At 39.8% G+C, this 21,156-nt stretch overlaps 1 protein-coding gene across 1 annotated transcript; it reads left to right on the top strand.

The window, feature by feature from the left end:
- Window positions 1–5,669: 5,669 nt before the first annotated feature.
- Window positions 5,670–20,244, top strand: LOC126474217 (protein yellow-like). The gene is made up of 6 exons (XM_050101680.1): window positions 5,670–5,742; window positions 11,331–11,635; window positions 12,397–12,596; window positions 13,543–13,722; window positions 17,804–18,121; window positions 19,858–20,244. Exons 2-6 carry the CDS (start codon window positions 11,338–11,340, stop codon window positions 20,176–20,178), a joined length of 1,317 nt encoding a protein of 438 aa, XP_049957637.1. The 5' UTR covers window positions 5,670–5,742; window positions 11,331–11,337; the 3' UTR covers window positions 20,179–20,244.
- Window positions 20,245–21,156: the final 912 nt, after the last annotated feature.

Raw genomic sequence — 21,156 nt, 5'->3', positions numbered from 1 at the left:
GTGTGCAACACTAGAAGATTTACTGCATCGCAAATCCCTTAATACCGGGAGAGGTACCTTGAGAGAATTTGCTGAGCATCTATGGGAGTTGAATGAAACATTGGAGCAGCCATTGAATGACGACATAATGATATCAGTAATTAAAAGGAGGTTAAGTCCTAGGATGCAAGAAAACTTATCTGGAAGCCTGATTAATGATAAAGATACTTTAATGGAAGTATTGGAGCTATTAGAAACTATTCGTGCACTGGAAACAATCAGATGCGTGATCAGAACCCAGATGGGAATACTTACCATGAAAGTCATTTTAATTGCCCATCAAATTACAAAGGTAGAGGTTGGGGTAATGGACATAGGAACCATGGCAATGGTCGACAGTTTCACCACAATTATGGGAGAGATGATGATGATAATGACGGAATACCAAAGGGGTAGCTGGCATTCAACTAGTCTATTTTCTTGTCTTTGCTGTAGCTAGCTATAAAAGGTTAACCAGTAACAAATATGTAGTTAATAGCCAATGCAAACCTTTGAAAATGATGATTTTTGGTAATTGAATGTAAGATAAGTTTATAAAAATATTTACCATGCTATGTTAATTAAGATAGATTGATAGAGTATGAAGTTTGTGTAGAGGCAGTTTGCTATTGGAGTTAATAGGGTATTATTTGTGATACGATGTAATTTTCAGTACTTGAACTAGAGCTTATGTTCCTCATTTTCATTTATATACTATGTGATAATTTTTTCCTATTCTTCTTTTTCGCCTGTGGCTACAAAGAAGGTTTTTAGGGGGGGGGGGGGGGATATAAGGGATCCGTGATCCCATAAACATAGATGCTAGTATACGACGCCCGTGTCGATAGCAGACACGAATCGATTGTCGAGCGCTGCAGGAGTCAGTGAGACGAGTGTCGATTGCGTAGTAGCAGTGGGGTGTGTCGAGTGACAAGTAGTGTTGGAGAGATGGGCAAGAATGGTGGTCGAGTGAGTAGTAAACGGTAAAATTCACCAGAGCATGACGACTGAGCACGTCCCCCTGATCGTCGTGGGGTTGACCCTCACTAATATCGATTCGCAAGTGATATGAGACAGAAAGTGACAAGTGCCGAATTACGTGTTTCGCGTCAACCGCGTCGGCCAGCAACAACCATGGTTTGCAGTGAGGATTGTTGTGACCGTTAACCATCAGCGTTGCGTGTGACGAAGTACTGAAAATCAGCAACCAATAAAAAGATGTAACTGTAATTAGACGTGTAAGGCGAATATAGCAACTGCCTCAGAATTTATGTGTTAGTAGGAAATATATATCAGTTTGTACATCGCAACCTTTGTGGTCCTTAATAATAGACTACTTTCAATCAATAACTATTCAGTCTCCGAACAGCCGTACTCGGTTGAAATACCCCCGAAAACACGGCAGAAAAACCGATAGCCTTTCTTCCATTAAGCACACGGTCATATAATTATAATACTTAAGTGGTTGTCGGCTTCGGTAAATTACACAAAACCCAATGAGGAATTTAAATGGGGGGAGTTTCAAATCGAAGTATGAGAGAAAGAGCTTTGGAAAAACTCGGAATTTCCTAAATAATTGCGGGAACTCGCTACAAAACGACTCTTCAAGTTCCCATGTAGAATGCCTGGGATTGGGGACTAACATAAGACTTCCGAAAGCACATTATATCCAAGATCACGGAAATAGCATAGACACAAATATGTCACAACTTTCATACAGTCACTTCGGCAGCTGATGCATCCAACATGTAGACAAGAATAACGAACAGAAACGTGGAAAAGAGAATAAATGGTGTATAACATATCAATTCAGTATTAGAAAAGGTAAAGGCGTAGTGGGGAAGCTCTGTCGTCGAGTTTAATAATGAGGAGAAGACTTACGAAAAGTCTAAACATAATAGGATTTCCATGAAAGTCCTTTGACAATGGAAAATGTTGCTAGATTTATGAAAGCCTCGATAAAAAGTTGTATAGTTTACAGGGAAAGACGGGTAACGTGCAACATGTAGAACCCAGAGGGAAGCCTCAGAAATGATCTACCATTAAAAAGTGCGCAGGGCGCTGATATAGTCTTTCTCCTCTGATTTTCGAGCACTACATCGAGAGGCAATGTCGAAAATAAAAGGAAGAAGCGGGTTTAATATCCAGTGACTTATTATCGACGATAACATTCGCGTATGATATCACTGTCCTCGGTGAAAGTGAGGAAAACTGCAGGGCCTGTTGAATGGGACGAACAGTCGAATAGAACATCGTCTGATAATAAACCGAAGGAGTATCAGACGTAAATAACGCTCAAGTCAAGATTTACTATGAAAGATGTTAATTTATTGAAAATATGACACTGAAGACGTCAGATTACCCGCTGAAACGTGGCAGCTCATTCTTCATACGCTTAACAGAACTAATTTAGCTTATCTTTCGCACGAGACAAAAGCAAATTCCGTTTGATAACTACCGGTTGTATCATTGCACAGGACCCATGTAAGTACTTTCACTTTTGAATATCAAAATTTAACTTTCAGTAACATCATTCAAAGTACTCGTCAATATTACATCCATCCATTGCTAGGAACATGTAAAATCAATTTGTATAGTTACAATTAAAAGCTGTAGCTCCGAAAATGCAGATGAAATACATTCTACACCATCCAAAATTTTTCGCCGTTTAATATCTGTTGATAACTTGTACTGTACTTCTAATTCTGAATCCGTAGGCTTTGTTACAGAAACTATATTTAATGTGTAAGTGAATGTAATACTGTAATTTGTAATGTATATAGTCGATTGTAGTTATAATGCAAATATTGTAAATTCCTGAGTAATAGCCAAGGAAACCTAATCTTTCGTGCATCGAAATCAACGGTGAAATGGCAGTAGCTGTGCCTTTGTTCATCTTTGGGTATAGAGCATCTGTCGTGCTGCGAGCAGAGAGAAGGAAGAGTAACTACATTCATGAAAGAGTGCAGGAGTGTTTGTTGGGCACTCCCACAGATATGGTGAGCAGCTATTATTGCGCCAGAGTATGCGCACCTAAATCGTGAACCCGCGAGTATTGGGAGCATGGCAGGAGTGAACAGGCGGAGGAAGCTGCTGTTCTAACTATTGCTTGTTTGGTAATTATCTGTGGCTCTGGAGGCGACTAGCGGTTCTCAACCAGGAGCTCAGGATTGTCATCAGCTACATTCTTTGTCGTCCGCTCAGCGACAACATCGTAAGTCTGTTAAGTGGCAGAATATAACTGGTATTCTAGAGTCATTACCCAGTGACACTGCTTTCCCAAAGTATGATTAAGCTGAGTAATAATCTGCAATATTTAAAACTTGTAGGACACCTGTGTTGTCATTGTCTTCCTTTCCTTTCCATGCAATTGCTGAGTATCATACAAATTTGTAAACTGATTATTTACTGCCAGTTTTGTTTGTTTGCTAATGACTAGTTCCGTCTAAATTTTCTGCATCAGTTACTCTTTATTCTTGTGTTGCAGCGGTTTAACTAATTTGCAGTTCTGAGTATAAACTGCATTCACTTAAATTAACGTAAAATTTGACTGGCAAATAGTAGTATCTAAAGATATAGCACAAATTAAAAATGCTCAATTTCATTTATTCTGTTTTTAGCTTAGCTAGCGGCTTCTGCTGTCTTGTACGTATTTCATCGTTGTTATATTAAAAGTAAAATCAGTTGCTCATTTCCTTAAATTCGATTCAATCTTTCAATAATCAAAAACAAAGAGCTTGCCCTTTTCTGATTTTTGCAGTACGTTACACTGAGATTACTGAAAGTCATTTTTAAAATAATAAAGTTCAAGCTATACCCAGTAATTTATGTAACCAGGATTTTCATTTAACATTACTTTCAAAATTTAGTATTTCACAATAAGTAACTGTGAACTCTGTGTTTTCAGATTCATTTATTTTCTTGTCACCTGTTGTGTTGTGGAACATCGTGACAAGCTTTTGCTGCCATGCTAGTGGTTATTTGCTTAAATTTCTTTGTTATTACCTTTCTTGAGATTCTGTACATTCTTTGCCATAGTGGGCTGATGAGCATTTAATAATTGCATTTTTAGCTAATCAGTACTTTTCTGCATTATCAGTATTTTTTGTATCAAATATTGTGTGGTACTCTTTTTCCCTCCTGCATTTGCAAGCAATTTCACTATATTCCACCTATTTCATAATTATCATCAATATTTAGATTTGGTTTAGAAAAGATACCTTCTTCAGAAGGGTCTGTTGTATACATTCCTCCTACTAACCGTCGTTGTTTTCCTTCGGTAACGATAACCTTACAGCCTGTAATATTTCATTAGACAAATTGTATCACTACCGATTTTATCTCAATCCGGCAGATTGATAAGGAAAGGGGAGGTTACAAAGCTTCAGTTACAAACTAGGAGATACTGAAAAAGACACAAAAAATATGTTCTTATAGTGCTTGAAACCTGTTACAGCCCTGCTTAACATACTGTCAGCTTGCTATGCAACTGCTAATCATAGAAACATCTAATTACTTACTAGTTACTGAAAATAATAAAACGAAATCTTATTGATGATGTTAAAAAAGTGATTATTTTGGTTACTGTAATATTTATTGTAATTCCTTTCGTACAAAAAAAATAGTGTACACATATCTGAAACCAAAAACATTTTGAGAAAGGTTAATTTCTGAGAGAAAGGTTAATTTCTGTCTAATTAACAGAAAAGTAGTCAGCATTGTTTATTCAAAGCGTTTCGATAATATTTCCTTAAAAAGAGAAGAATTATAGTTCAGGTGTTATCATATTCAATGCATTTCAATTGTAGCTACAGGCTGATGTAAATTTTTGTAACTGCTGTTAACTGTTGTCATTGTAATCAGTGAATTTACTATGTGTAAAAATGTCTTGATTGTTGTAAAAACTTGGTAAAGGGAAGAAGTGCGAGGGACTAGCAGCAGCAAGGAAGATGAAAGATTTCGATGAAGCCTCTGTGGCATAATAAGTACTACACCTGTCTTTACTTGGCTATTGAGAACCATGAAGTACGCTGCCCATTTCCACTTAATAAACTTCCAGGAAAAATTGGAAATGTGTGGTAAGGACGATGGGACCAAACTGCTGAGATCATTGGTCCCTAGGCCTACATACTACTTAATCTAACTTGAACTAACTTTTGCTAAGGACAACACACACACCCATGCCCAAGGATGGACTCGAACCTCTGATAGGGCGAGGTGCGCCAACCGTGACAAGGTGCCAGTGGCCAAACGGCTACCCCGAGCGGTCCCAGCATACGTTATTTGCAGCGAATCATCAGGAGCGTCAAGAACAAGATAAGTTCACATCGTTAATTATTAGTCTGAAGATACTGAGCTACAGCCAACAATTTGCAAAAACTTCCATTTCACCTGACATTAATATTACGACAAGTTGGTTGACATTCACTTTTTTTTCCTTTTGTGATGACTTTTCTTTTATCCCCACAGTTGCAGGTAACCACAGCATGATGGTGCAATCTTTGATAGTAATGCAATTTGCGTCAAAGTACTAAAGTTAATTTGTGAGTTTCAGTTGGATCAGTTTTAACAGCAAGAGTGGCAGACGACTTCATATGGAAACCCAAATTCTTAACTGGATGCTGAAATCATTTGCAACCAAAAAAATTACGTGGACAATGAAAATGGACTATGGAATTATGAGATTCATTGGCTACAATCAGCTTTAACATCACAATAACCGAGGTTTACCAACTACACTTAGTTCATCTTTTCTTCCGTGTTGTAAAGTGAATGTGTAATGTGAAAAACGTTTCGTTCAGAGAGTGTATTTTTCTTTTTGTTTGTTTTGTGTGTTTTCTGAGAAAAATATTTTCATGATGTGTGACGATATTAGAGCTAACATTCAAGAGGTGGAAAAGATAGAAAAATTGACAAAAGATAGGGAAGAGGAAGTTCAGGACAATTTTAGTGATGTACAACCAGAAGAGAAAGGACCAGGTGGAGATTCAGACAGCTTTCGCTCACTGTTCCAAGCCTTCAGTCTGGAGGAGGTAGTTGGCGATAATAATAGCTGTTTTAATATACTTGTAAGACTCACTGAAAAATAAACCCAGAAGCTAGACAGCAGGAGTGAGTAATTTGAAAAAATAAAAAACAAGAACTTAGGCGAAATCACTTGGGTAAAAACTTGGAGAGGCAAGGCTAGACACTGAAATGCATTAGGAAAGCCCTAGAGAGTGTCAGTATTCAGACAGACAAAACTGCAGAGACAACTGAGGAACTAAAAGTAGAATGAAATGATTTTAAAACATACATAAACAAAGAGCGAAGTAAATTTGAAATCATATTGCTTCTGTAGAAAACAAAACTGAGAAAACGCAAGACAAACACTAAAAAGTAGAGCGCATTGACTGAAGCTTAAAAATCTGACAGTGCATGAGTAAAACTGAGAGCGACAGCTTCTGTTTAAAATTGTGCAGAACAGCACAATATTCAACAAAGAAGTTGCATCTTGACACTGCAGAAACATTGAAATAGGAAATTCAGTCTCATCTTAACTGTTACTAACGTTATTAGAATCATTTTTTCGAAATATGGAGATGAAAATAAGTTTACTTTTTCGTTTTAAGTTTGATTTTCGAGGTTTTATTGATTATCTAACAATGTAGTAACATCACAATATTTTGAAGTAGTTGATATGATCGCATTTAGTGGTAAAGAGCTTTATCAAAAGATTTGTACGTAACAGGCATCATTTATAGAGGTTTATGAAAAAATTCTTTCATTCATTGACAGTTGTGGTATATGCCATCACATCTTTGTAAATACATAGCAGATTTTGCTTAGTATAACGTACATCACACTTTTGAATTCAAAATTGTTAGATATATTTTAAATATGCACTGGCACTTCTGGTATGAAAACTACTGATTTCCATTTCTTGATCTTGTATACAAAGGCGATGTTGAACTTTTTATATGATAATACTAACTGAGGGAACTTTTGTTTGGTTCATGTTTACTTACACATAATGGAATCATTCTAGTAACACACTGTAGTGATGGCTTTTTGCATATTGGAGAAAGAGATATGATATCTTACTTGAGATGCCCCATCATAATGCGAAAAGGGAACCATTGCAGGTTTGCTCTGTGTAGAAAGAAAATATGTATTTGAATAGAAATGCCCTATGTTGAGTAAATATTAATAGCAGATTGGACATGTCTTTGTCAACGAGAGGATATTAGTGATCGTTAGACAGAGATTAAGGTATGCAGAGAGAGGTTGAAATACTGCAAAATAACTATTTTTGTGTGAAGATTTGTAAAACTATCAGTATGCATTATGGTTGAAGTGAAACGAAACTGGAACATGAGATGTGCTTATCTGCCTCAAATTAAAGTTAGGAACTATGCTGAACTTGTTTGCTTCGTTTCAACATTAATGTTAAAATGAGACATAACATGAAAAAGTCAAATTTTGTGGAATGTAACAGAAACTTGGAACACATATTATGTTTGAGTATAATGACATTTCTGGAGACTAGAAATCTGCTCTGTAGGAATCAGAATGGGTTTCGAAAAAGACGATCGTGTGAAACCCAGCTCGCGCTATTCGTCCACGAGACTCAGAGGGCCATAGACACGGGTTCCCAGGTAGATGCCGTGTTTCTTGACTTCCGCAAGGCGTTTGATACAGTTCCCCACAGTCGTTTAATGAACAAAACGAGAGCATATGGACTATCAGACAAATTGTGTGATTGGATTGAAGAGTTCCTAGATAGCAGAACACAGTATGTCATTGTGAATGGAGAGAATTTTTCCGAAGTAAGTGTGATTTCAGGTGTGCCGCAGGGGAGTGTCGTAGGGCCGTTGTTATTCACAATATATAAATGACCTTGTGGATAACATCGGAAGTTCACTGCGGCTTTTTGCGGACGATGCTGTAGTATATCGAGAGATTGTACCAATGGAAAATTGTATTGAAATGCAGGAGGATCTGCAAAGAATTGACGCATGGTGCAAGGAATGGCAACTGAATCTCAATGTAGACAAGTGTAATGTGCTGCGATAAATAGAAAGAAAGATCCTTTATCATTTAGCTACAATATAGCAGGTCAGCAACTAGGAGCAGTTAATTCCAAAAATTATGTGGGAGTAGGCACTAAGAGTGATTTAAAATGGAATTACCATATAAAATTAATCGTCGGTAAAGCAGATTCCAGACTGAGATTCATTGGAAAAATCCTAAGGAAATGCAGTCCGGAAACAACGGAAGTAGGTTACAGTACAGTACACTTGTTCACCCACTGCTTGAGTACTACTCACCTATGTGGGATCCGTACCAGATAGGGTTGATAGAATAGATAAAGATCCAACGGAGAGCAGTGCGCTTCGTTACAGAATCATTTTGTAATCGCGATAGCGCTAGAGAGATTGCAGATAAACTCCAGTGGAAGACTCTACAAGAGAGACGCTCAGTAGCTCGGTACGGTACGCTGCAGTACTCATTCTCGCGATCTCGTTGTTACACTGAACAACACAAACAAGGGACAAGCTGCACTTCACACTTTTAAATGCCTCAGTGGCAACTAAATACAGGGAATAAGTACGAACAGTCGTTTTGGATATATTTTCTTCAAATCTTATCATCCACACCCACACGTTGAGTGGCACCTGAGACAGTTCAACTCGAATACATCGAGGACAACGAACACTATTTAGGTATGGCTTTTGCTAAATTAGAACTGATTTTGTGTTGTAATTATCTGCTGCATGCTATTAGCTTCCATCATTTGTAGCTGCTCAATTACGACAACGAATTTACTTTTCTACGGGAACAACAAAACGTAAAATGCCGTCAAACAGTTCTTCTACGACACAACAGGAGTAGAATTTAATCAAGTGTCAACAAGATGATACAGCCGGAAAACACTGTGAAATAGGAAAAGATGTACTTCAAACGTTTACTGTGTGAAATGTAAGCAAACAACTACCTCAGGCGTGGTTTGTATGTTTACCTGTGAGCTTGAAACCTGTCAGTGGGTCTGTTGCTCTTATTGTGGCCAGACAACTCGCTTATGAAGTCATTCAGACTTTCACGTTACAAGAGTCGAAAAAGAGGACACTTTTACCGTTTATAGTGAATTTCGAAGAGCTATTAGAGCAACAGTGTGGTCATAAGCAGCAGTGCATACTGATCCAATCAAGCCGACGCGATCTGTTTTTGTAAAAGGAATAAAAAATTTCAAGATCCAAGTAACCCAAGGCGTCTACAATAAATTACCCCAACTAAAAACAAGAAATGATGAGAGAAATGCAACTATCGTTTTAGCACATTCACATCATACTACTAACCCGCTTTCCAAATTTTCCTTCCATGGCAGAAAGGTGACTGCGAAAGCTACAAACCGTCCCTCTGCACAAATTTTATTAACAAAACGGGACAAATATCTATTCAACTTACTATACTGATCAGTTCAAAATACATGTAAAACAAGAGAAATGGATAAAAAACGACCTTGGTCTGTAAACGTCCCTCGGGTCCTTTCAGGAATGGCGTAATGTTTTGCAACTTTATATGAATGTTCCGATCGGATAGTCTGCCTCTTTTACTGAACGGCATTCTAGTGCATGTACGGCAATCCACATGGTAAATACGGGGCGAATGTTCCCTCCTCCCCCCCCTTCCACCCCCTAACCGTAAGGATTATTACAGTCCATCTATCTTAACAGAACAACTGGTGCCCGTTGGATCGCTCGTTAGGATAAAAAAATCTTTAAGCAAATTAGATTTAGCAGCATCTGGACTTCTGCTGATGAAGGAGATTAAAACAAGAGATCACTGAAACACCGACACGAAAACCAATTCTACGAGGGCAGTTCAATAAGTAATGCAACACATTTTTTTTCTGAAACAGGGGTTGTTTTATTCAGCATTGAAATACACCAGGTTATTCCCCAATATTTTAGCTACACAACACTATTTTTCAACGTAATCTCCATTCAATGCTACGGCCTTACGCCACCTTGAAATGAGGGCCTGTATGCCTGCACGGTACCATTCCACTGGTCGATGTCGGAGCCAACGTCATACTGCATCAATAACTTCTTCATCATCCGCGTAGTGCCTCCCACGGATTGCGTCCTTCATTGGGCCAAACATATGGAAATCCGACGGTGCGAGGTCGGGGCTGTAGGGTGCATGAGGAAGAACAGTCCACTGAAGTTTTGTGAGCTCCTCTCGGGTGCGAAGACTTGTGTGAGGTCTTGCGTTGTCATGAAGAAGGAGAAGTTCGTTCAGATTTTTGTGCCTACGAACACACTGAAGTCGTTTCTTCAATTTCTGAAGAGTAGCACAATACACTTCAGAGTTGATCGTTTGACCATGGGGAAGGACATCGAACAGAATAACCCCTTCAGCGTCCCAGAAGACTGTAACCATGACTTTACCGGCTGAGGATATGGCTTTAAACTTTTTCTTGGTAGGGGTGTGGCGCCACTCCATTGATTGCCGTTTTGCTTCAGGTTCGAAGTGATGAACCCATGTTTCATCGCCTGTAACAATCTTTGACAAGAAATTGTCACCCTCACATGACGAGCAAGCAATTCCGCACAGATGGTTCTCCTTTACTCTTTATGGTGTTCGGTTAGACAACGAGGGACCCAGCGGGAACAAACCTTTGAATATCCCAACTGGTGAACAATTGTGACAGCACTACCAACAGAGATGTCAAGTGGAGCACTGAGTTGTTTGATGGTGATCCGTCGATCATCTCGAACGAGTGTGTTCGCATGCTCCGCCATTGCAGGAGTCACAGCTGTGCACGGCCGGCCCGCCCGCGGGAGATCAGACAGTCTTGCTTGACCTTGCGGCGATGATGACACACGCTTTGCCCAACGACTCACCGTGCTTTTGTCCACTGCCAGATCACCGTAGACATTCTGCAAGCGCCTATGAATATATGAGATGCCCTGGTTTTCCGCCAAAAGAAACTCGATCACTGCCCGTTGTTTGCAACGCACATCCGTTACAGACGCCATTTTAACAGCTCCGTACAGCGCTGCCACCTGTCGGAAGTCAATGAAACTATACGAGACGAAGCGGGAATGTTTGAAAATATTCCACAAGAAATTTCCGGTTTTTTCAACCAAAGTTGGCCGAGAAAAAAAATGTGTTGCATTACTTATTGAACTGCCCTCGTATAAGTTCTATGCAATCTCCTAAGACTAATGACAATACTTTGCATCTAGGGACGTCTTGATTTCTCGTTTCCATCCAGTTAATTTTGATAGGGTACTGAATTTTACTTACAAAATATTTTCAAACAGGTACGAGATGGGACGTCGCGTGTCGACGTTTGCGTTGCTGGTGCTGCTGCTGGTCGCGGCGGGTGAAGTTCACCACAGGTCGAGCCACGCCACGAGGCACGGCGGTCGTGTCAGAGCGGCTCACAGGACCGGCAAGGCGTCCCCAGGGACGAGGAGTAAGGGCGCTTCCCATGAGTCGCTGCTCGTCACCGTCAAGGCCGCCAAAGAGCTCGAATACGACTTCGGAGACGATGGGACGTTGGAGAAGGAAATGATAGCCAGCGGGCGCTATGACCCTAAAATGGTTTTCGCATACGACTTAACAAGTAAGAATTCCAGTTAGAAACACATTACTCTTACTTCTTATCATCCGATATTTGTTATGGCATGAGGCTGATAGCATGATGCTGATCATAACCAAGGAGGTGGCCGAAAGACAGTAAGATCAATAACTCTACTGTGCTAATTTCTACAAAAAGTGGGACAGTAAGGGAGCAAGTAGGAGATCGATTAGTGACGCCTGTGGGATCTGCAGCGTTAGGTTTAGGTGTATCATTATTGTTAATACGAAAAACTCCAGAAAGATAACATACGTGTAACTGTGACATTTACTGGTGAAACAGGAAAGTAAGGTTGCTGCTCGTATTGATGCATAATTTAGCATATTATGTTACGTTGGATGCTCAAATGGGTATATGTTGCAGATAATGTCAATGAGTCACAACTGGTAACTGTCAATTATCTCCACACAAGTGAGTAACAATTTGTAATGATATACAATTAAATCATAAAATAAGCACCGTTGTTTTATAAGTTATTTTAAACATTTCTGTTTAAATTGCTTCAGGCTAACACACTGTGTCTAATTCGTGTACGCAAAAGTACAGCAGGCGCTATCAGAACATAGAATTAGAGATAAAAGGAGAAACGGAAGCAGGTAGTGGGTGTAGGTTTGCTTTAGCTAGTACTCTGCTATGGGTGAATTCAGTATCGTGTGATGCCTTTATGGCCATGTTGTACTTGCAGCGAATGTTAGATGTCTGATTATAATACACAATACGAACTGCCTATGTTCGTCTTGTCGCAGTGGACGATCACCAGCGCAACCGCATATTTGTCACGACCCCTCTTGTCCGTCGTGGCATCCCGGTGACGCTGAGCACCATCCCCTATGACGGAGAGCAGAGTTCGCTCCTGAAGCCGTACCCCAACCTGGAAATCCACCACACCACCGAGGACTCCATCACCGACTGCAGCACCCAGCTGGTGGACGTCAGCAGAACGACCGTGAGTCTCTCGTGGCATGTACATTCGTACGCTGCACATCAGCAGTCTCTGTGCTGAGGTCTTCCTGGCGTTTTCATCCTTATCTGGTTACCTGTGTCCTTTTCTTCCATTCATCATGTTCTTTCTTCAGAATCTTTTCTATGTAACTTCTATTATTCTTTTTCATCCCGAAAAAAGTGCTAGTACTCAATAAACATTTCCAGTGCTTCTGACCTATCTATCTGGTTGTTAGTATTTAGTTCATTTTATACTAACGTTACAGTGTCAAAAACCTTTTTCCATAATACTAACTGAGAATGCTGCAATAATTATCTAATTTTTGTAACTATTTTACTTATTTTTATTAATCATATTAAGATTGTGAGTATCACTAGTTATGTACACATTGTTATATCATCTTCAAAGAAATCTGATTGCATACAAAAGGCGGGGCCTTAATTTTACTTGGTGAAATGTTTGTGTAATTAAGTAAATAAACAGTCAAACCATTTCCCTCTATGATGAAATAATCTTCTGCTTATTCCAATCTACTCGTTATTGCTTCACAGCTTCAGCTGTCGAGCATTATCTTGAATACATTGTAGGACACTTTAACTTCTATCGGTACAGAAGTCCAGTTTATTGTTACTTTTGGCGATGTTGTAGTTGTATTTTATGCTAAAATTAATTTGGATTATCGTTCTCATCGTAAGTAGTGGCACACATTCATTTCTGAATCGTGTAATTTCAGTCAGTAACTTATGAAAGCTGTTCTTCGTCACTGTTTCTTCTGTCATTTTTATTACGATTACTTAAATAGTAGATAGCAAGCAACATACCAGGTAAGGACCAGATATAAAAACTTGCAAGGAGATTAATATTTTCCTCTGTGCAGTAATCCACGATTCTAGTACGCACATCTGCCGTCGATAGTTTCAACTTTGAGTTCATTCACTGACTGTTTCAGAAAACGTGGGCGGATGACGATACACTATACGCTCTCGACAATGGTGCTTTGGACCTGACAACGAGTCCCAAAAACGTGTGTCCACCCAAAATTGTTATCTTCGACCTGCGAAAAGATGAGATCATCAGCTCCACAGTTATCCAGAACGCAGCCTGCAACGCATTGTACACCTATTTATGGGTGAGTACTTATTGGAAAAGGCAGTATATGTAAAAATGACCTTATATCTCCGTACGAGAACTGACTATAAAATTATGATAGTGTTGCTGACTATCAACGTCTGATTCTATTTTGCACAACTACAGATTGTCAAAAGAAATCTTTTTCAATTGTTTCCTTTGTTTTATCTTCCTTTAGGTTTGTATCTAATGATCATGAGAGATAATCATTTAGTATACTTCCTGCTAATGTGGTCATGCCACTTATGATACATTTCGTTTGGTTCGTGATCTCATAATTCTTTATTATTTCCACACTGCTACGTTCTTTTAGTGGCCCATGACTCATTTCCATTCAATAGAGTAGTAACAGCCATGATCTTATAATATTTAAATAATGTTTCAATATTTTCTTTTCAGGCACTTTACAATTCCAAGTATACGTGAGGGTACTTCCAGTCTCCCCTTAGCATCGTGCACGTTGTATGGAATGTATCCCTCTTTCCAAAAAATAACGCACTGCAGACATTAAAAAAGAGCTATATTTTATACAATCAGCATAAATGACTTTTTCGCCCCGAGGATTTCTCCTACATATGTATGTATGTACGTATTGAACTTGGGACCTAGAAACGATGGAGAGGCTTTGTCCCCCCCCCCCCCCCATAACCCTCAGTGGTACAGAGCCCCATAACAGGCTACAGCAATCCACTCACCCCACCGTCGCCCCTCGCCCAACCCAGGGTTATTGAGCGGTTTGGCCCCCAGTGGACCCCCCCCCCCCCCCCCTCTGGGAACGTCTCATCCGGATGAGTGTAACCCCAATGTTTGCGTGATAGAGTAATGATGGTGTACGCGTGCGTGGAGACAGTGTTAGCACAGCAACCACCGATATAGTGTAACTGAGGCAGAATAAGAGTAACCAGCCCGCATTCGCCGAGGCAGATGGAAAACCGCCTTAAAAACCATCCGCAGCCTTGCTGACACACTGGACCCCGGCACTAATCCGCCGGGCGTATTCGTGCTGGGGACCGGCACGCCTTCCTGCTCGGAAAGCAGTGCGTTAGACCGCACGGCTAGCCGGGCCGGCTCTCCTACACAACTGACTGACAACGTATTTTTCTCAATGGCCATTTAACAAAGTGCATAACTGCAACAACCTGCTACAACCTACTACAAGAATACCAATCTAGTTTCCGTAAACATCGTAGCACGACATCTGACTAATAAAGGTAATAGAGTATTTGATGCTTGCTGTGGATTACGAGGAGACAATCGCATGCTTCTCAGACTTCAGTACAGCCTTTGATACAGTCTACTTCAATATTTTATTTGCCACACTGAGCAGCTTAAATTTGTAGAAAAGTGCAGTGCAAATATTTCGCTCATACTTTACGTCTCACCAGCAATTCGTCATGTCCACAAACATAAAGTAACAATGGAGACCGGTAGTATCACATGCCCCCAGTGTTCAATATTAGGACCTGTACTCTTTCCACTGAACAAATATGCCACTGAGGTGTCATCAGTTTTGTCTTACTGCAAATACCACATTTATGCTGATAACCTCAAGTTGTATCTAAGAATAAACTTAATGACGCTGAAGTAAGTTGTCGAGAAACGCAATGTCGACCTGTGTGCACTATCCAAATTGGAACAGAATACACGTTTACAGTTCAACCCATACAAGACCTAAGCGGTACTGGTTACTCACTGTAGGCTCATTAGCCAGAAATATCGGGAATCCATACCTTTTTTAGCCTTTGGGACAAAGTGTTGAAAGAGGAAAGTCTGAATTATTGAACAGTGATGTCATCCGGCAAGATCTTTCTGAGGAAACCTCAGGGCGCCTGTAAGTGGTTATGAATACCTGTGTTTGTTATATTTGTGATGTTCGACTCTTTGATCATATTTCAGCAACATATGCACAGCTACCCTGACTGTGTGGGCACAGGTGCAGAGATTTCCATGTCCTCTGCCTTCTCTACTATCTTATCAACGTCCCCTCATATCTTTGTTTGACAATAACGTTCTTGTCTGAAGGACATGGCAGAAGCAGGCGTTTCCAACAGTGCTATGTCTTTTGTGTCCCACTCCGTCATCCAGCGAATTTGTCGACGTCTTCTCAATAGCAGGATCCCCATTCTGAAATAAAATCCCACATTATATTATAGATCTGAATAACTTCTCCAGCTTCAGAAGTAGTTGACATATCTACTAAAGCAACAATAATAACCACCAGTGTCGCTGTATGCACTCGTTACCCTTCCTTATACAACTATCTTTCAACAAATTTTCCCACTTTTCTTAGCTGGTATAAATCCTTACTTTTTCAATCGCCAGGACTCCCTAAATCAGGAAACTTTTGTTTTGGACATCTACAAATTCTTTTTATATCTGCTACTATCGTTATTGTTATTATCATCATTGTTACTACTATTACCATTACAGTCTTTATTATTTACTCACATTGCCACTATAAACACTCAAAGCACTTTAATACTAACTGTCATATTACAATTAATGTTTCTTAGGTAGCTATGAGGTAACGAAGGTATTGTGTAAGTAAACCGTTGGTCCAATGAAAGATACAGTCTGACGGCCTTAATCAGATCAGGTTAAATAAATACATGAACAAGTAAATAAGTGAATATAGCACATACGTAGTCGACACCTTCCACAACTGACACGACTGCCATAGCAACCATGGGAATTATGGTCCTTTAGTCCTGAATGACACGATGATTAGAACAGTGATGAATCCAACGAGCCAGTACAGTGGCAACGTTGTCTGTCTAAGGTTGTAGATGATAAGTCTTGTGGAATTATAGTTTCCGTAATCTGTCTTACATATTCGCGATGTTTCCATAGCATACAGCATCCCATAACATCGTGTGTAAACTCTGGAAGACCTTTTGACATACGAAGAGGCAGCAATATGAGCATTATTCCTTATAGCACAGGATGCAGCCTGAGTATTGGTACTAGGATTACTACCATAAGAAAGCAGTGTATACTTTTTATCCTTATTGACGGAAACCATCTTATCTTGGTTGCTACTAATTCCCTTCGTTTAAAATAATTTCGTAGGAGAGTTGTATATGTCCTCAACACATGAACCTTTGGCGCCTAGGTATTCATCAGGATGTTCTCAATTTGTAATTTTACCGTCGAGGCGGGAGGAGAAATACTGACAACACTGATGGGCCCATAAAAGCATTAAATGTGCAGGGCAAGAATCCACTCTGGTCCTCAAGAGGCGACTAAGTGGTGTGTGGTGTGTATGTGGTGAGGGGGACGAGGGTGAGGGAGGACTAGAGAAGATTTATTTTGTTTCTCTTACTCACTCTACATCTGGCAACTAGAAGTTGTGTTTCGCAACGGCAAGTTAACAAAACTCATCCAAAGTCATCTAACGGTAGCAGCATTACACCAGTAGTGAGTGCTGACGAGCCTTGTACCCATATTACTCACTGAGTAAAAAGTCTTCCCTTATTTTCACACTATCGAAGTCCATCTTGAGCGCTGCAGATACCGTTAGGGCCTTTGCTGGTAGATGAGGCTGAAATCTCTAACAGATTCTGTGCACCGGGCCAGTGTGCTGCAAAACTGTGAACTGACAGGGGCACCACTCCATGGGAGAGCTGCTTCGGAATATGGCCCCTACCTGCCATGTAAAAGATTTCTATATTACTGTCCTCATCTAACTTAGCTGTATTTAAGCAAAGTTTTAAAAATGGAATAAACCGTAATACAGCTGAGTAGCTTTTCGTATGTTTCTTTTAACTGGTCACTATTTTTTGTAGAAGAAGGTCTTTTATGGTCCGAATAGTTAAGAGAGAGGTTGTGTCATTGAGAGAATACCTCCGTGGTCAATCTTCATTAGACATAGGCATTCAAATGAAAGACTAATATAGTTTTTGGAATTGTTTGATGATGCAGTCACATTGTTTAACTGAAAGAGATTTACATTTATTTTCCTGGTAGTTATGTACGCTCTTATGCCAGTCAATTGAGAGTTGTCTAAAATAACCTCTGTGTTCACTTCAAACACGGATAACGAGTGTGTTAAAGGACATACACAGACATGAGTTTGTATTCAGGTGGACGCGTGCGCAGACGGGTGCCTGACGGCCTACAGCTCCGACACCAGAGGCAACGTACTGTCGGTGACGGACCTCACCACAGGGACCACCAAACACCTGCAGAGCCAGTACTTCCACCCCAAGCCCGGCTTCTTCTTCACGAAGGCGGGAGGTCCGGCCTACTACCTACCGGACGGCATAAATGGAGCGACGGCCGACGAGAGCTGCGATGGGAAACTCTACTTCCAGGCTTTCGCCAGCAACATCCAGGGCGTTGTCGACAAGCAGGTCATCCGAGATGCATGCGACGGGGATGTTTTGGACCTCAAGACGCAGGTAACGTCACATGGGTTCCGCTGTCGCAGAATACGTGAAAACTTCCGCATGGAGCGAGTACTTGTGTTGGTGTGATGGCGTGATTCTGGAATATGAATCCTTCAGTTTCTGAGAACCTCGGTGAAAGAGACTATAAGACGCGGGTGCTAAACTGCGCAAGTCAACTGTACTAAGTTTCACACCACGGCTTTCCTTGGCAACTGTGTTTCCATTTACAGCAACAGTACAGTTGTTACTGGTGTCATAGCATCTATGAAAAACTATTAAACAAAAATCCACTTTTATGCGAAGCCATTCCACTCATGCTTTGCACTGGTAATTTCCTGAATGTTTAAAGTTCAATTCATGGTGTGAAAGAAGAACTAATTTTACCTTAGTTGTCACTAGCAGAATGACAAATTACCGTCTTATTCATAACACGAAATGAAGAATTCGTTGGCTTTTTTAAGCCCTAAGCAATGATAGCGTTTTTTCATTCAGTTTCTCGTACGGTTGCTAGTGCAACCAGCTATCTCTAGACGCATTTGTCAAATCTTAGAGTACCAAATTTAACATTATAATCCATGGGAAACCTGTTACGTAAACGAGAGTAATCTAGCGCGTAGTTGCTGGAAACTGTACTCATTCTGTGGTTACTGTAGACATTAACTCTCATTCATGTACTTGCAGGGCCATTGGGTTTCTTTTATCAGCGCGATGCTGCAGTATATCATCTTTGTTTTTAACTTTACACCTATGCGAGGGGTGCGGCTCTGTTCATCTTTAGGCGTTCTATGGCTGCGAGTTGTGGTCAGTGTCATTGTCCAAAGGAAAGCCACGATATTATTCACGACACCTTCTCTAAATTTACCTAACAGTGGTTCTCGACGACTACATCGCCTCTTTTCCAGAATTACCACTTCCATCCCCAATATTTCTGCCACATTTTCACGTGGCCTACACCGAACTGTTAACGATCTCAAAATCGAGTGTCTACTGTATATTCTCGCTTGAAGTCTTTTCTCAAGCTCACTTTGTAAGGACTCTAAAAGCTGGACCACTACTCTAGATTTAGTGGCGGTAGCTTCTTGAATGTGATTTACTTTACTAATGCATTGAATTTTCATAGATCTTTTCCAAGAAATTCGTTTTATATTCGCCTCACCTAATATTGAAATTGCGTAATGGCCCTATATGTACCGCTTCTTGGTATTACCACCAAATATTTTTAACATGTGACTTTATCTAGTTATTCATTACTAATCCTGGAATCAGATACTGTCACATTCTTTCTCTTTGTTGTAAGCATTGAAGGCCTGCCGCTCGTTTTACCAATTGGAAATTATGTCAAAGTGTTTCTGCTATTTATAACAATCACCGAGCGATGACATTTTGATGAGTACAGCAATACTGTGAGTGAAAAATCTTATAAAGCAGCTGATCCTATCTAACAAGTTTTTACGCGCTTTTTCTCACCTGAAACACATCCGAGGTTACTTGCGTTTCTGTGGGACATTAACCCTCGTGTAAAATGTACTGAATTCTATTTATGAATTTATTTACTCAGCCAATGACACATTTAAGAAAATACTCTTAATGATCTTGGAAAATGTGGTGTAACCAAAAATGCCATACAAATAGTAATGTTGGGTGGTTCCTTGGTATTACTACAGAAATTCAGTAGTGGGTGATACAGGTAAAACTTTTTCTGTTATCTGATATTAACTTTCTAATCGAGACTGATGTATCTGTTTCAGGTTGATCTGCCAGGAGAATTACCGGGACAGAGTGGAGTAATGACGGTGGATCCGAAGGGTCAGCTACTATTCTTCCCTGTTCTGGATGAATTGGCCATCTACTGCTGGGACACGAGCAAGCCTCACGATCGTAAGAACTTCCACCTGATCGTTCAAGATGATGAACATCTACAATTTGTCAGCAGCATGGAAATAGACACCAAAAAACAAAGATTATATATAATGAGCGATCGATTTACATCATACCTGTCAAATACCACCAACTGTTCTGAAGACAACTACCAGATCTTGTATATTGACATAAAGGATATAAAATGTTAGTTGTGCATACCACAGATTTTGTTTTGTGAAGACGAATAAACTTGGTGCCCTGGAAGATCAAACGAATGTAACTACCACTATATGAAATACTGAAACGAATTAAATATAGACTGCAAAAATTGGGATCGATCTAATTTCATGAACTTGTAACCCTACCACTACTATTGTAATTTAGTGCGCTTTTACGTGAATAACAGAAAACCTGTCTCTATGTGGCCACATATAACCCTCTTAATAAAATTTTGTTTAGTTTCCATATAAAGTACTCTATGGGAGGATAGTCCCATTAATATGAAAAGCTAATCAATGTAGTCACCCTTTTTACAGGGTTTGACCGTGTGTTGGGTCTAATGGATACTTAAATCAGACTATTCCCTTCTTTTCTTAAGATCTTACCCAACGGTTAGATAGAAAGGCGGTATGAATAACATTTTACTGAAGCTAGAACAACTCATTTTCAAGTTTATTTGGTGGTTTTATTAATGGTCGCCAGCCTATCCAGGCAATGAAAGTGAAGTATTGGAAAAGCAGAAGTATCAGTTTTGCTTATTTTCTTGCTACTGTTTAATTTGGTTCTTCAAATAAATATTACTCCACTTAAAGAATGTTGGCTTACACCCTTATACATTAGGTTTTTAAAAGAGAAAAAGACAAGTAAATAACTTCAAGGAAGCGAAAAGAATTTGGCCAGGGGGGGGGGCACTAGAAAAGTGCTTTGCATAATGAACATACGTCAGTACTACAATAGTTAGATACTAAAGCACAGACTTTTTAAACTGAACATTTCACTTCAAGAAAACCCCTTTCTTACTGGAGTTTAGTTTCGAAAGCTATTATTCTTTGAACTAACTTTGTATAGTCATTTTACAGTTTCTAATAACTTAGCTACACTCTGATTGAATTTTACATCGGCAAACTCTTACTATAACACTTTGCACTAGTTAAGTAAAAAGACAAAAAGAATTTAAATATTGCCTC

Source organism: Schistocerca serialis, chromosome 4, assembly GCF_023864345.2.
Source record: "Schistocerca serialis cubense isolate TAMUIC-IGC-003099 chromosome 4, iqSchSeri2.2, whole genome shotgun sequence".
NCBI classification, from domain to species: Eukaryota; Metazoa; Arthropoda; class Insecta; order Orthoptera; family Acrididae; genus Schistocerca; species Schistocerca serialis.
The sequence above is the reverse complement of the archived record's forward strand: the minus strand, read 5'-3'. Positions and strand labels throughout refer to the sequence as shown.

Bases quoted from the DNA above. Each gene is read 5' to 3' on its own strand.
- LOC126474217 (XM_050101680.1), top strand. From the start codon at position 11,338: ATGGGACGTCGCGTGTCGACGTTTGCGTTGCTGGTGCTGCTGCTGGTC. The intron at 11,636-12,396 runs GTAAGAATTCCA...GTCTTGTCGCAG, and splicing joins TTTCGCATACGACTTAACAA to TGGACGATCACCAGCGCAAC. The intron at 13,723-17,803 runs GTGAGTACTTAT...GTTTGTATTCAG, and splicing joins CATTGTACACCTATTTATGG to GTGGACGCGTGCGCAGACGG.